Genomic DNA, 13,311 nt, shown 5'->3' with positions numbered 1-13,311 from the left:
TATGTATGGATGAAACTTGCTACTATTGGTAACATGTGTTGGATATCCTATATTGGTCATATATATATATGTATGTGTGTGTTTGATTTTCTATGAAAATGAATGGATATAAGAAGAAACAGAATTAATGCCTATTTGGTCTCTTTGCCATCTGCCAGTAGATGGCAAAGAGCCTGCAGTCTTTGCCGTCTGCCAGCAGATGGCAAAGAGCCATGCCTTTTGCTGTCTGCCAGCAGATGGCAAAGAGCCATGCCCTTTGCCGTCAGCCGCTGATGGCAAAGGCCCCTTTGCTGTCCGCCATCAAAAGCAGACGGCAAAGTAGCTCTTTACCAGACCTTTCTTTGCCGTCCATTTTTGCCATCCGTGGCGGACGGCAAAGTAGCTGATTCCTGTAGTGATGCATGAATGCCCGACAACAGGAATGTATGTCACGATCCACCCATGATTTCTCTTCTCGGGTCAAAAGGAACAGATGGATGGATGCACGGACGGATCGATGCTATGGACAGCAGCAGTGCGTACTGGGCCAAAACGAGTCAAGGAATATCTATCTTGCATTCTTGATTATCTTCAAGTCTGAATGACGCGCGCACACACAATACACGTAGGATCCTCTCTGCACTGCACTGCACTGTGCAACGAATGGGCGCGGCTGCGCCGTATCGTTCGCATTTTCTTCGTTCTATAATATAATACGTTTTTTGACACTATATTAGAGAATACCAATTAATCCAGCCATGGACTTGAGATCTGGCCAACCTGTTTGATCCACCGGGACAACAGGGACTCATCAATTATACGTACTACTACTACAGCTTTCAAAGTCGCGTCACGTAGGGTTAAGTCGAGATTTAATCATGCTGAAAATAACGTGGTGCTAGCATGCAACAGCACTGTAGTAGTAGCAGGAGCAGCAGCATGGCTGCAAAAGATTTCGGTCTCCTTTGGTTTAGAGGAATTTTATAGGAATTTCATAGGATTTGATTTCTATAGAAAAAATTTCTGTAGAGCCCTTTGATTTATAGGAATGAAATCAGATTCCTCTGGAGGAATTCTTCCTATCCTTCACATTTCATAGGAAAACAAATATCAGCCTAGACCCAATGGAAAAAATTCTATGGTGTGAATCAAGAGGCATCTCATTTTCTATTCCTACTCATAAGATTTAAAATACATGTCATCTCATTTCGTATGACTTTTTTAATACTACGATTTTCTATCCTATGAACCAAATAAGGCCTTCGAATATCCGGGACAGAGGAAAACGGAGAGGACGTAGTACCGGAAACAGATCCAAGCCTCTGCAGCTGCTGACCATCACATCATTATTTATTTACTAGCCGTAACTTTGTGAAAGAAAGAACACGATTTAACACGTGTACTCGTACACTACTCCAGTGGTCAATAATTTGAAAGAGCACAGAGGGTGCACGAGCGGCAGGGAGATCTAGCCACTGAAACCAGCCCCTCATGCGGTAGGGCCCAACCTGGTATTATTAATGTAGTACTGTACTACAATACATGCTGCCACCCACACGGCCACACATTTCATCCATCTACAATCATGCCAGCCCAATAATCCATCCATCCAAAAGGATCTTCATCATCTTCACCTGCTAAGCAAAGGCATGCTTGTCCTCAAAAAAAAAAAAAAAGCAAACGCATGCTACTCCAGTGCATTATTAGCCAATTAAATCACAGATCCAAGCATGATTAACCTCACAACAGCGTAACACGGCCCACGTAATCATTTGCATGCATGTGAACTGCCGGACCATCTTCATTTTCAATTTTCAATTTTCTTTTTACAACAAATATGCCCACCATCGCCTATAATTACGTGTCCACTCTTGATCCAAGAACTGTCCGGACGGATTCCATGCGCGGCCTCTAATTACGTTGCCACCTATTTTGAACTATAGAGCAAAAATGATCCAATGCGAACCACCCAATGTGCCACCTCAAAATGCAACCCCCCCTCGCTCTAATTTTATTTGAGCAATTCACACCAGCAGGGGCCGCGGCACACATGATACATAAAACCGCCAAGTACAAATCTCTTTTAGCTTAGCTAACACTGTGCATAAGAATTCAGTAGGCGGACAGACGCATGTATCTTGCACATGGCGCCCATGCAACGCAACAATCCCCTTTTCCAATAATATTTTCCTTAGCAATCCTCATGATTGATCGGATCGCATCGACGAACTGCTCACTGGCAAATCTCCAACCAAGATCAACAACACAAGTTTTTCTTTTGGAAATGCAAAATTTCTGACGGCATTATTTTTAGGCATGGCAAATCTAATTTTTTTTTAGAAAAATTATGTTATCATGAGGATGACAATTGTCTTTGGCAAGTATGGCATTTTTTCGCCAAAAAACCCCTAAACATGGCAAGGATTTGCCATGCTTGCCAAAGAAAATTTCCATCCTCGCGGCGAAAAATTTGTGATGCTCAAAAATATTAACTGGGCAAATTCTATGATGAAAATTTGCAAGCACTCGAAACATTTGTTAATCTTTGACACACAAAGAATCGGAAGTTTTTTTTATTCTTCTTCATATTTTTCTTATTTTACTGTTTATCCAGGCTCATTTTTTGTTTTAAACAAGGCAAAAGACTTGCCATTTTTATTGATTAAGAAGAAGGTTTAGACATAATCTGCGAGGCGGCAAAAAGAAAAAGGTCTACTCTCGCGACATAACAGTACTAAGCTGTTTGGCTCCCGCCAAAGACCAGAGATGGGCCTCCTCTTTGATTTTTGCGATAACAATGGAGGTCGGGGCAGAGACATTTTGAAAAAAAATTGCGTTGCGCTCCTTCCAAATTTCCCACGAGACAAGCATCATCAAAGAGGCGATGGCCTTCCTGCAACCACTTCCACCATTAACTGCCTTGAGCCACCAATCTCTAACTGAGTCTTCATGACGCCAATTCATTGGCAAGGAGTCAAGGATGCCAAGCCAAGTGCAAATTTTGGTCCAAATCCGGACAATGAACCTACACTGGAATAGGAGGTGAGCAGTAGATTCTTGCACTTGCTTGCAAAGAGGGCACAAATTGCAGCTTGGCCAGCCTCACCGCAGTAAACGATCGGCTGTCCAAACACGATTTTGGAAGATCAACCAAGCAAAAAATTTGCACTTCGGTGGAGCCCACATCTTCCATATTGTAGCATTCATTGGACAAAAGGAGAGACCAGTAAATTGCGCCATGTAAGCCGAGGAGGCGGAGTACTCGCCACTGTTTGTGAACTTCCAAGTTATGGTGTCTTGGCTTCCCTGGTTGAGGGTTACACCAGCAAGCATCCCCCACAGGGTTGCAAATTCCTGAATATGGGCCAAGGTTAGCCCCTGCAGAGTGTCAATGTGGCGGATCCAAAGGTTATTGTCAAGAGCTTTCTTGACCAGGCACGTTTTCTTTTTTGACAACTCAAAAATCTTTGGTGCAATGTCTTTAGGCCGGAGGCCGTCCAACCATGGAGATTCCCAGAAATTAGCCTTGTTTCCATCTCCAATGCACACCCGTGTGGCAGGGGCGAAGAGATCTTTGTCATTGCTAGTACAAGGCATTCCTGAGCCAGACCAAGTCTTAGGTGGATCATCCCATTCGTGCGAGAGACAACGCAAGCGTAGCGCAGTCGCAAACTTCTAGAGGTTGAGCACTCCTAGTCCACCATAAATCTTGGGCTTGCAGACGAGGTCACTTTCCGCCAGTCACCTTATCACAACCCGCCCAAAGGTAGGCACGGCGGAGGCTATCTATCTTCTTCATCACTTCAACCGGAAGGTCAAGGGGCGTTAGGTGGTAAATGGCAATGGCAGTGAGCACGACCTTGACCAAAATAATGTGCCCCGGCGTAGCCACATGCATAGCCGACCAAGGTGGGAGCTTTACAGCCACCTCGTCCTCCAAATACTGAAAATGGATGCGCTTTAGTCTTGTGACCGACAGCAAAAGACCAAGATATCGCATGGGGAAGGTAGTCCAGACCGCCGGGAAGGCCTGCAAAATGTCGTCAAGGTCGATGAAAGATCGTGGATGTCGCCTAGAGGGGGGTGGGTGAATAGGCGTTTTAAAATAATTACGGTTTAGGCTTGAACAAATGCGGAATAAACCTAACGGTTAATTTGTCAAGCACAAAACCTACAACAACTAGGCTCACCTATGTGCACCAACAACTTAGGCTAAGCAAGATTAGCAACTATGTGATAGCAAGATATATGGCAAAGAACAATATGGCTATCACAAAGTAAAGTGCATAAGTAAAGGGGCTCGGGTAAGAGATAACCGAGGCACGCAGAGACGATGATGTATCCCGAAGTTCACACCCTTGCGGATGCTAATCTCTGTTTGGAGCGGTGTGGAGGCACAATGCTCCCCAAGAAGCCACTAGGGCCACCTAATCTCCTCACGCCCTCGCACAATGCAAGATGCCGTGAATCCACTAAGGGACCCTTGAGGGCGGTCACTGAACCCGTACAAATGGCAACCCTTGGGGGCGGTCACCGAACCCGTACACTGTGGCAACCCTTGGGGCGGTCACCGGTATCCGTCAAATTGCTCGGGGTGATCTCCACAACCTAATTGGAGACCCCGACGCTTGCCCAGAGCTTTACACCACAATGATTGAGCTCCGAACACCACCAACTGTCTAGGGCGCCCAAACACCCAAGAGGAACAAGCTCAAGGGTACCAAGCACCCAAGAGTAATAAGCTTCTCAATTTGTAACTTCCACGTATCACCGTGGAGAACTCAAACCGATGCACCAAATGCTATGGCAAGGGCACACGGAGTGCCCAAGTCCTTCTCTCCCAAATCCCACCAAAGCAACTAATGCTAGGGAGAAAATGAGAGGAAGAACGAAAGAAGAACACGAAGAACTCCAAGACCTAGATCCAAGGGGTTCCCCTCACTTAGAGGAGAAAGTGATTGGTGGAAACGTGGATCTAGATCTCCTCTCTCTTTTCCCTCAAAAACTAGCAAGAATCCATGGAGGGATTGAGAGTTAGCAAGCTCGAAGAAGGTCAACAATGGGGGAAGAACACGAGCTCAAAGGATTAGGTTCATTGGGGAAGAAGACCCCCTTTTATAGGACCTCTCGAATCCAACCGTTATGTGCTCAGGTCGTGCACAAGCGGTACTACCGCTTGGAGGAGCGGTACTACCGCTTAGCACGGCCAAAACAGCCCAAACGAGAGAGAAAACACGAGATTTTGGTCCGGGGCGGTACTACCGCTTAGGAGCCACGATAGTACTGCTCTGGAGCGGTAGTACCGCTCTGGAGCGGTAGTAAAAAATTATATCCGCTCTAGTCGCGGTAGTGCCGCTGCAGCCTTTACCAAAACAGCCACAACTTTTGCAAACGGACTCCGAATTCAACGAAACCAAGTTTGTTGGAAAGCTAACGACATGGGATAACACAATATCGAGGGTATGATTGTCCTGTGGTTTGATGACATCTTTGCTATATTTAACCTTCATCCGCTGCACTACACCTTCATTCGGCTATTTTCACTAAGTATGGAGATGTGGATCATTAGAGACAAGACCCCGGACATCGTGATAGTCGGCCCCTTCTACATGCGTGCCAAGATCTTGGGCAGCGCTGGGGACCGGCAAGTCACGAGTTCATACCTCGAAGGCGTCATTTTGGCAGACCCAGATAAGGATAACTTCCTCGTGCCTTACTTTCCTGAGTAAGTCATCCCCTCACCGCCCCGTAACATATGATTTCTTAGATTTCGATCGTTCTTTTTTTCTAACATTCCATGTTTTGTGCAGTGACACACATTGCACACTCAACCTCTTAAGTCCGAAATATTCCATGTCCACGTATTTTGACTCGGACCGTCAGTCGAAGAAAGACTACACAAATATCAAGAAAGTTCTTGATGAAGCTCTTTCCGGCTATGCCAGATCTGGAGGCACCTTCAGCAGGCCAATTCGTAGGTACGGCAAGCACGTGTTCACCCACAATATGATGTTCCCCTGCGTCAAGCAGTCGCCTGGCGGTCAAAAAGATGCCTACTACGCCCTCAATCACATGCGGGCGATCGTACGGGACCATAATCACCTTCTGCTACCAAATAATCTCAAAGATTGGGCCACATGCTTGTCGGCAATCCAGGACGCGGACATCAGACAAGAATTCTTTCGCATCCAGTCGGAGTTTGCGGAAATCATCCATCAAAATGTCCTTCGTACCTCGGGGCAGTTCCACCTCAGATATCAACCATCCAACAGTGAGATAAAAACAAAGCTACAAATGCAGGATGACAACGACCGCGATTTCATGACCATCACGATAGACGGCGGCTTCATCCACGCTCCGGTCCCTGAGTCGAGTTGAAAGTAGTGATGCTATGTAGTTCTGAAATATCGATTAGCTCATGTTGTAATTAAACTTTAATGAACTTGTATGTCTCTTTAGTTTGGATAGTCGTTCAACTTATATGTAAACAATGCTATTTATTAGTAGGACTATGAATCATGCTATTAATGTGTTGCTTTTCTCTTCCGATCCTTTTGTTGCATACTTATATATTGCTTATGTATTGTCTGTGAATTGCTACTAACGTTTTGTTTGTCTAGTGCATAGAGATGTCATCATATGTCGTGTACAAGGGTAAGGTTTCCGGAGTCTACGACGACTGGGAGGAGTGTTGGAGACAGGTTCACCGTTTCAGCAGTAACAGTTACAAAGGGTACACCATTAGGGCGGAGGCGGAAGCTAGATACGCGCGCTATCTAGGGGAGAGAGGAGGGAGCGTTGGAGGAAGCGGATGAAGACCAATTTCATCGCGATGATGCTCATCGTGATGACCGCAACTCTCTTCTATGTGATGGTAGTTTAGATAATCGATATCGACTTGTAATGTGAAGACAAACTCGCTACTCGCGGTCTCGAGACTTGTAATGTTCTAACTTTGTTCGGTATTTTGAATTCGGAGACTAATATGATGACTTGTATTTGGAGACTAATTTTCTATTGTATTCAATAAATCTGCTGTTTATATGTTGTGTTGTCTATATTCTGTGCAGTAATGTATTTTGTAACCTGTGCAAATATCAGAAAAGAAAAAAAAATTCCTAATATTCGTAGTAGTGGCACACCGTATTGCACTTACTGGCGCACTGGAATAAACACACCAGTGGCACATTATATGAAAGTGCGCCATTAGTAACCGAGAGCACAAGGTAAATATGGCCCCCTGGGAGGCATAGTAATGGTGCACTTGTGGACATAGTAATGGCGCACGGTGTGATGCGCCACTATTATCTGAAATACTAGTGGCGCACCAGAGGTGCGCCATTACTATTTGTTACTAGTGGCGCACCTGTAGTGCGCCATTAATAGCAAAAACAGGTGCGCCACTAACATCCCTTTTTCTAGTCCTTGATAGCTGCACCACAACCCAAGACTCTCAATCCACAACTTATTCAGAAATAATATCACAGTCTTTACTTCATTGTGCTGCATGTTTGTTATCTTCTTTTTTTGCGGGTATCTAGTACAAGCTGGCCGCATGATACATCTGTTTCAGTCTAAGATTTGATCGAACGAAAATAACACATGAGCATTCTACCTCAATTATTCCCTAATTAGCTATACTAACTATATTGTACTCCCTCATTCCAAAATATAAGAGACTTTTGACACTAGTGTCAAGCTCTCATCAACCCCATCTGGGTCCTATCAATCTAAACTATGTGAAATGTATGTTGCAAGATCAGTAATCTTGAACTCGGATATATAGCCCGTTGGGAGCTTCCACCCGGGGGAATCTCAAGATGGTGTTCCTGCCTTCCTCCTCCCATCTGCAACATCAAGACCGAGTGAGAAATATTCGTTGTATGTAAATTATAATGCTTGAGTTGTTTTTCTTAGCAACTGAGTGTGGAGTCACAAAAGGAACAGACCTGTATCGAGTCACGAAATAGTGGAGGAAAGTCGCGATCTCTACCGTGCCCACCTCCTTTCCGGGGCACATCCGGCCACCTCCTCCGAACATCATGAAATATGGGTGCGATTCCATGTTCTTCTCCTGTATATTTATAGTGGACAGCACAAGATTAGAACTTCCTCTGTTGTGGTGGTAAGTTTGAGTAGGTAGTAAAGATCATAATTGTCCGCTGTGTTGCTTACCAACCATCTCCATGGGTTAAAGGTTGTCGGGTCAGGGTACATGAATGGATCGTAGTTTATCTCCCTTGTGTGAACATAGATTCTCCAGGCTTTTGGAATGACATACCCTAAAAGAAATTGGTAATGCCGCATGAGAACAAACTTAATATTTACATAGAAAGTGCTGAAGTAGGAGGATGATTTGCAAGCATAACTCACCATTCATTTCTACATCCTGAGTAGTTTTCCTCATCAGCCCATTCACGACTGTGGCTAATCTTAGCGTCTCAAAGATGACCTGCATAGAAGTATCCGTGGGCACATCATGATCATTCATACTCATAGTAAATTCCTACTATGACAACATTTTTGTGTGTGTTTGATCTTCTACATACAGCTCGAGTGAAGGCCATGGACTTGAAATCCTCGTAGTCGATGGCCTCCTCCGAGGATTTCCCCTTCCTGATATCAAGATGCTCTCTCTGGATTCAGAAGTGAAAAGATAATCATTAAACTCTTGAAGCACATGATCTTTTCTATAAAATGGAAATTGTTTTTTCCCGCAAGAACAATATCGATTTTCAGAGTATGTGTACATACCCTAAGATCTTGAAGAGCCCGTGGGTGGTCCGACAGGTACTTGACAACCATCATCGAGGTCGTCGACATGGTCTCATAGCCGGAGTAAATAAGGGTGATGATCAAGTCAATTATCTGCTCATCACTGAGCTTTTCCCTGGCCCCATCATCGCCGCTTCTCAATAGAGCGTCCAGCATGTCATCGTGAGCTTGAATAGAGGACCTCCGCTCCGCGATCATCTGCTCTAGCATGGACACGAGCTTCTTCCTCGCATGCAAGCCCTGGTAATACCTAGTCCCTAGAAGGTTGATGGGCAAGGAGATGGTGCCGAGCACAAGGGTGTATAACTCTGTCTTGAGGGTGTCGGAGAGTGGGCCAGGGGTGATGCCGGCGATTTGATTGAGTGCGGATAGCAAGGTCATCTGAAAGGGAAAGTCAGTCAGCTACAATATGAGCAAGTAAGATTATGTGATATGTGTTGGCATGCCCATGCAAGGAGATGCTTCTATAAAACTCTTCAACAAGCACACAATACCAAACGAGCAATGATGATGTCCTGAAATATGATACTATCTTTTCTTTTCTTTTCAAGAAGATAGTATAGAACTCAGCAACAACCACTTTGGATGAAAATAGTATGAAAAATGAGCATTTCTTTGGTGACTACTGACTGACCTCCTTGGTCTTTGCCTGGACGTCGACGATGCAGCCGGACCATCCATCGAGGTGGGAGCGCACGAAGGCGTCGATCTTGGGAAGGAGGCTGGCGCGGATCGCGGCGGGGTGTAGGAGACCGAGTATGGCACCCCACATGGCTCGGTGTAGCGGGCCATGCACGGCAGCGATGTTGTTGCGGCCGAGGATATCGAGCATGGACTGCGGGTAGCCAGGGACCAGGCCGCTGGACTCGCCCTGGAGCAGCATCCGGCGGTTGAGCTCGGGGTCCATGCACGCCACTGTGGGGCACCCCAGAATGTGCGTCCGGAAAAGCCTCCCGTATCTGCGGCGACCCATGGATTAATTCCTCGTAGTAATTTTAGAAAAAAAAACTTATAATACGCTAGTATAGTACTTCCTTTGTCCAGAATTACTTGTCTTAGATTTGTCTAGATACATTTGTATCTAAACAAATCTAAGACAAGTAATTTAAATTTAGGACGCAGGTAATATTATATATTCTTTTTGTTTCTTAATACTGTAGAAAGCATGCAAGCAAAGAGTATCATCATGCTCGGGGTTAGATTGAGCAATGTTGTATCCAGAAATGCAACATCATGTCAACCATGCGAGCGAGCGGCAAGTTGATGGACTTACCTGAGCCCCTTCCGCTTCATGAAGCTCGGCCCATGCTTGAGGAACTCGGTGGTCTCGCCGAACAGAGGCCACCCCATTGTCCCCGGCGGTAGGCACACATTCCCTCTCCTGCCGTACCTTACCTCGTTCCACCAAAGCAGCAGGCCGACCATGCCGACCACAACACTGATCAGCACCAGGAGGAGCGACATCTTCTCTCCTTTCAAGAGGCAAGAAGTGTTGTTTTGGTTGTGTGTGTACTGGACGAGTTAGGCAGGGGTGGAGCCCGTTTTATATATAGGGAGGCTGGGGAGGACACACGCCACAACATTTAATACTCGGTGACTAAGAAGAGAATCACTTGTAGATTGGAAATTAGCATCCATTTAATACTTGGCGATTAAGGAGAGAATTGCATGCAGATAGGTAATCTCCATCTCCATCTCCACTAATATTAAAAGCAAGAGTTGGGTTGGATCCAAGCAATATCAGCCATTCAAACGTATAAATCTGGCTCTTCAGATTTTTCTTGTACTATGTTGTATTGTTTTGTCAACACCAACTATGTCTTAATACTCACCATTAATTCTCTACATTCGACGACCCATATCCATGCAGTGATGTACTCTCTCTAAGATTGTCCGTAATGGGAGTATCACAGGTAGTATTATGCAAGCCAACTAGGCAATAGTGATGAGATGGCATAGAAATAAATAAAGCAAGAAATGGTTGAGTATCATATCATGGTCTCGTATCATATTACATGATGTGTTACTATGTGTCATGCAAGGCAATAAATGAACTATCATATGATACCAATATATAATACTATGCACTACGGATAAGTATTAAAGACTATTATCATATGCATCATACTAATATATGATACTCTCCATTACGACCAGCCTAATCGGCAAAAGAGGGCGCAATATCCTCAGCACGGCCATAAGGAGAGAAATGTATGTAGATTCGTAATTATCATCCATTTAATACTCAACGATTAAGAAGAGAATTACATGTAGATTGCTAGTAATTAGCATCCGTTTAATACTCAGCGATTAAGGAGAGAATCACATGCAGTTCGATAATCTTCATCTCCATCTCCACTGATATTAAAAGCACAAGCTTGGTTGGATCCATCCAATATCAATCCTTCAACCGTATAAATCTAGCGGCTCAGATTTGTGTATGTTTTAGTGTCAACACCAACAATATCAATCCTTCAACCGTATAAATCTCAGCATCTAATGAACTATATTCATCCGATGATGTACTCCCTCTAATCACCAAAAGAGGGCGCACATTCCTCAGAGCGGCCATTATAAAGATAGAATCGCTTGCAAATTGGTAGTCATTAATCATTTAACACTCGGTGAAGACCGAATCGCATGCAGATTTGTAATACTCGGCGGTTAAGGGGAGAATCGCATGAAGATTGCTATCTCCATCTCCGCTATAATATTATTAAACGCATGAGTTGGGCTGGATCCAAACTATATCAGCCCTTCAATCATATAAATCTAGCGGTCCAGGTTTGTCTAATGTTTTATTGTCAACAACAACGACGCCTTAATCATCACCATTGATCTTCTGCATCTGATGACCCATATTCACCGAACGATGTACTCCCTCCAACCCCCAAAAGAGACGACTCATATTGTTATTGGAATAATGGTCTTGGATAGGCCCAACTTATAAATTACTGCAAGATCATATTGTTAATATGTTGTTGGTATTTTCATATGTATACTTCTATATCTATCTATATCTATATCTGTTGATATCCATATATATCTATATCTATATCTATACTTATACTTACTTATACTGTACTAATTAGAGACTCCCAAATAATTCCTACGTTAATTAGAAAATATGAGCCGCTTATCTAGAGGGACCGAGTTATTATGGTGTAGATTAACCCATGTAATCCTTCTATACTTGGAGTAATAATTAACGTTCAATCTGTAACTCTCCACCAAGAAAAAACAATCCATCATACACGTAACTTCCTCTGTACTACAATTTATATTGTAGAGAATTAAAAATAAGAAACTAATCATCTAAATAAATAAACCAATCTAGCGTACTCCAAAAAAACTAGAAACTAATCCTCTAGGAAAACCAGAAACCAATCTAATTGTCTAGAAAAACCAGAACCCAATCTAGCGTACTCCAAAAAAACTAAAACTAATCCTCTAGAAAAACTAGAAACCAATCTAGCGTACGACTAATTCAAAGATCAATCTCTCAAAGAATCCCGAGGCTGTACGTGTATCTCCAATGCCTTCTCTTCCCAATCCCTTCGATCCCACATGTCTTCTCTTTCAGGATGTGCACCTCCGCTCGATCCAGCAAATACATGGCAGTACTAGAGCCCTGCCTCACACCCCTCTCGATGCTGCCCTCCATTATAATCTTGATGCTGCTTATACTAGGCTTGTGGCGCTGAAACTATCATCTCCCAAGGATCTGTCCATCTCCACTATCCAAGCATGCCCGTTCTCTTCAATCTAGATCGAGGCCTTCTTTTCCTCTCGGCTGGTGAATGGAATTCGATTAAGCAGTCAGTGAGGCTTCCCCGTCCCTTTCCTCCAAACAATGGTGGGTTCGTTGTGCCTCACAAGCGTCTCAGGCAGTAGGTGTGGATGGATTACTTGTCAATCCAGTATCTTCAACAGTAGTGAACCATGATGTTATCTAGCAGAGGAGATCAGATCGCTCCCTCCCCCCGCTCCAGGCTCCCTCAATCGCTCCCTCCAGGGCAATCAGGGGGTCAACTCTAGCGCCCCGGCCGCCGCCCCCTCCCCACTCTCCTCCACCTCGTCATCCCCAGAGACGTGCGCCAGCTAAGCCCGGGCCCGTCGGTGATGGGGACGGTGGGGATCTAGGCTGCAGCCCCGCGGTCTAAAGGGACCGGCGGCGCGAGATTGCCCTTCAGTCTTCGTCTTTCTTGGCAGTTCAGCGCTGCTCTGGCGGCTTCGTGGGGAGGACGGATCAAGAGGGGATGTGGCCATACACTAGTAGAAAAGAGGGCTTTGGTCCACGCCGGGTAAGCCCATTAGTCCCGCTGCAGTCTAGAACCGGGACTAATGGGGGCATTAGTCCCGGTTCGTGCGCCCAGGGGCCACGTGGGCCATTTGTCCCGGTTCGTCTGGACCTTTTAGTCCCGATTGGTGCCACGAACCGGGACTAAAGGGTGCGATGCCCATTAGTCCCGGTTCGTGGCACCAACCGGGACTAAAGGGTTAGACCTTTAGTCCCGGTCCGTGCCACGAACCGGGACTAATGGGGTTTGAGGCATT

General features: G+C 45.0%; 1 protein-coding gene across 1 annotated transcript; it reads right to left on the bottom strand.

Moving 5' to 3' along the window:
- Positions 1-7,738: 7,738 nt before the first annotated feature.
- On the bottom strand, positions 7,739-10,218 carry LOC123039915 (cytochrome P450 85A1-like). Its single transcript, XM_044462890.1, has 8 exons — positions 10,028-10,218; positions 9,389-9,713; positions 8,734-9,135; positions 8,529-8,615; positions 8,353-8,431; positions 8,155-8,261; positions 7,929-8,053; positions 7,739-7,826 (listed from the first exon to the last, which is right to left on the bottom strand). Exons 1-8 carry the CDS (start codon positions 10,216-10,218, stop codon positions 7,739-7,741), a joined length of 1,404 nt encoding a protein of 467 aa, XP_044318825.1.
- Positions 10,219-13,311: the final 3,093 nt, after the last annotated feature.

This window comes from Triticum aestivum, chromosome 2B (genome assembly GCF_018294505.1).
Source record: "Triticum aestivum cultivar Chinese Spring chromosome 2B, IWGSC CS RefSeq v2.1, whole genome shotgun sequence".
Taxonomy (NCBI): Eukaryota; Viridiplantae; Streptophyta; class Magnoliopsida; order Poales; family Poaceae; genus Triticum; species Triticum aestivum.
Note: the sequence above shows the minus strand (reverse complement) of the source record. Positions and strands in the feature narration are given on the sequence as shown.

Excerpts from the sequence above, each read along its gene's own strand:
- LOC123039915 (XM_044462890.1), bottom strand. The coding sequence starts at position 10,218 with ATGTCGCTCCTCCTGGTGCTGATCAGTGTTGTGGTCGGCATGGTCGGC. Across the intron at positions 8,262-8,352 it reads TCAGGATGTAGAAATGAATG|GGTATGTCATTCCAAAAGCC; the intron begins GTGAGTTATGCT and ends AATTTCTTTTAG. Across the intron at positions 7,827-7,928 it reads TATTTCGTGACTCGATACAG|ATGGGAGGAGGAAGGCAGGA; the intron begins GTCTGTTCCTTT and ends TTGATGTTGCAG.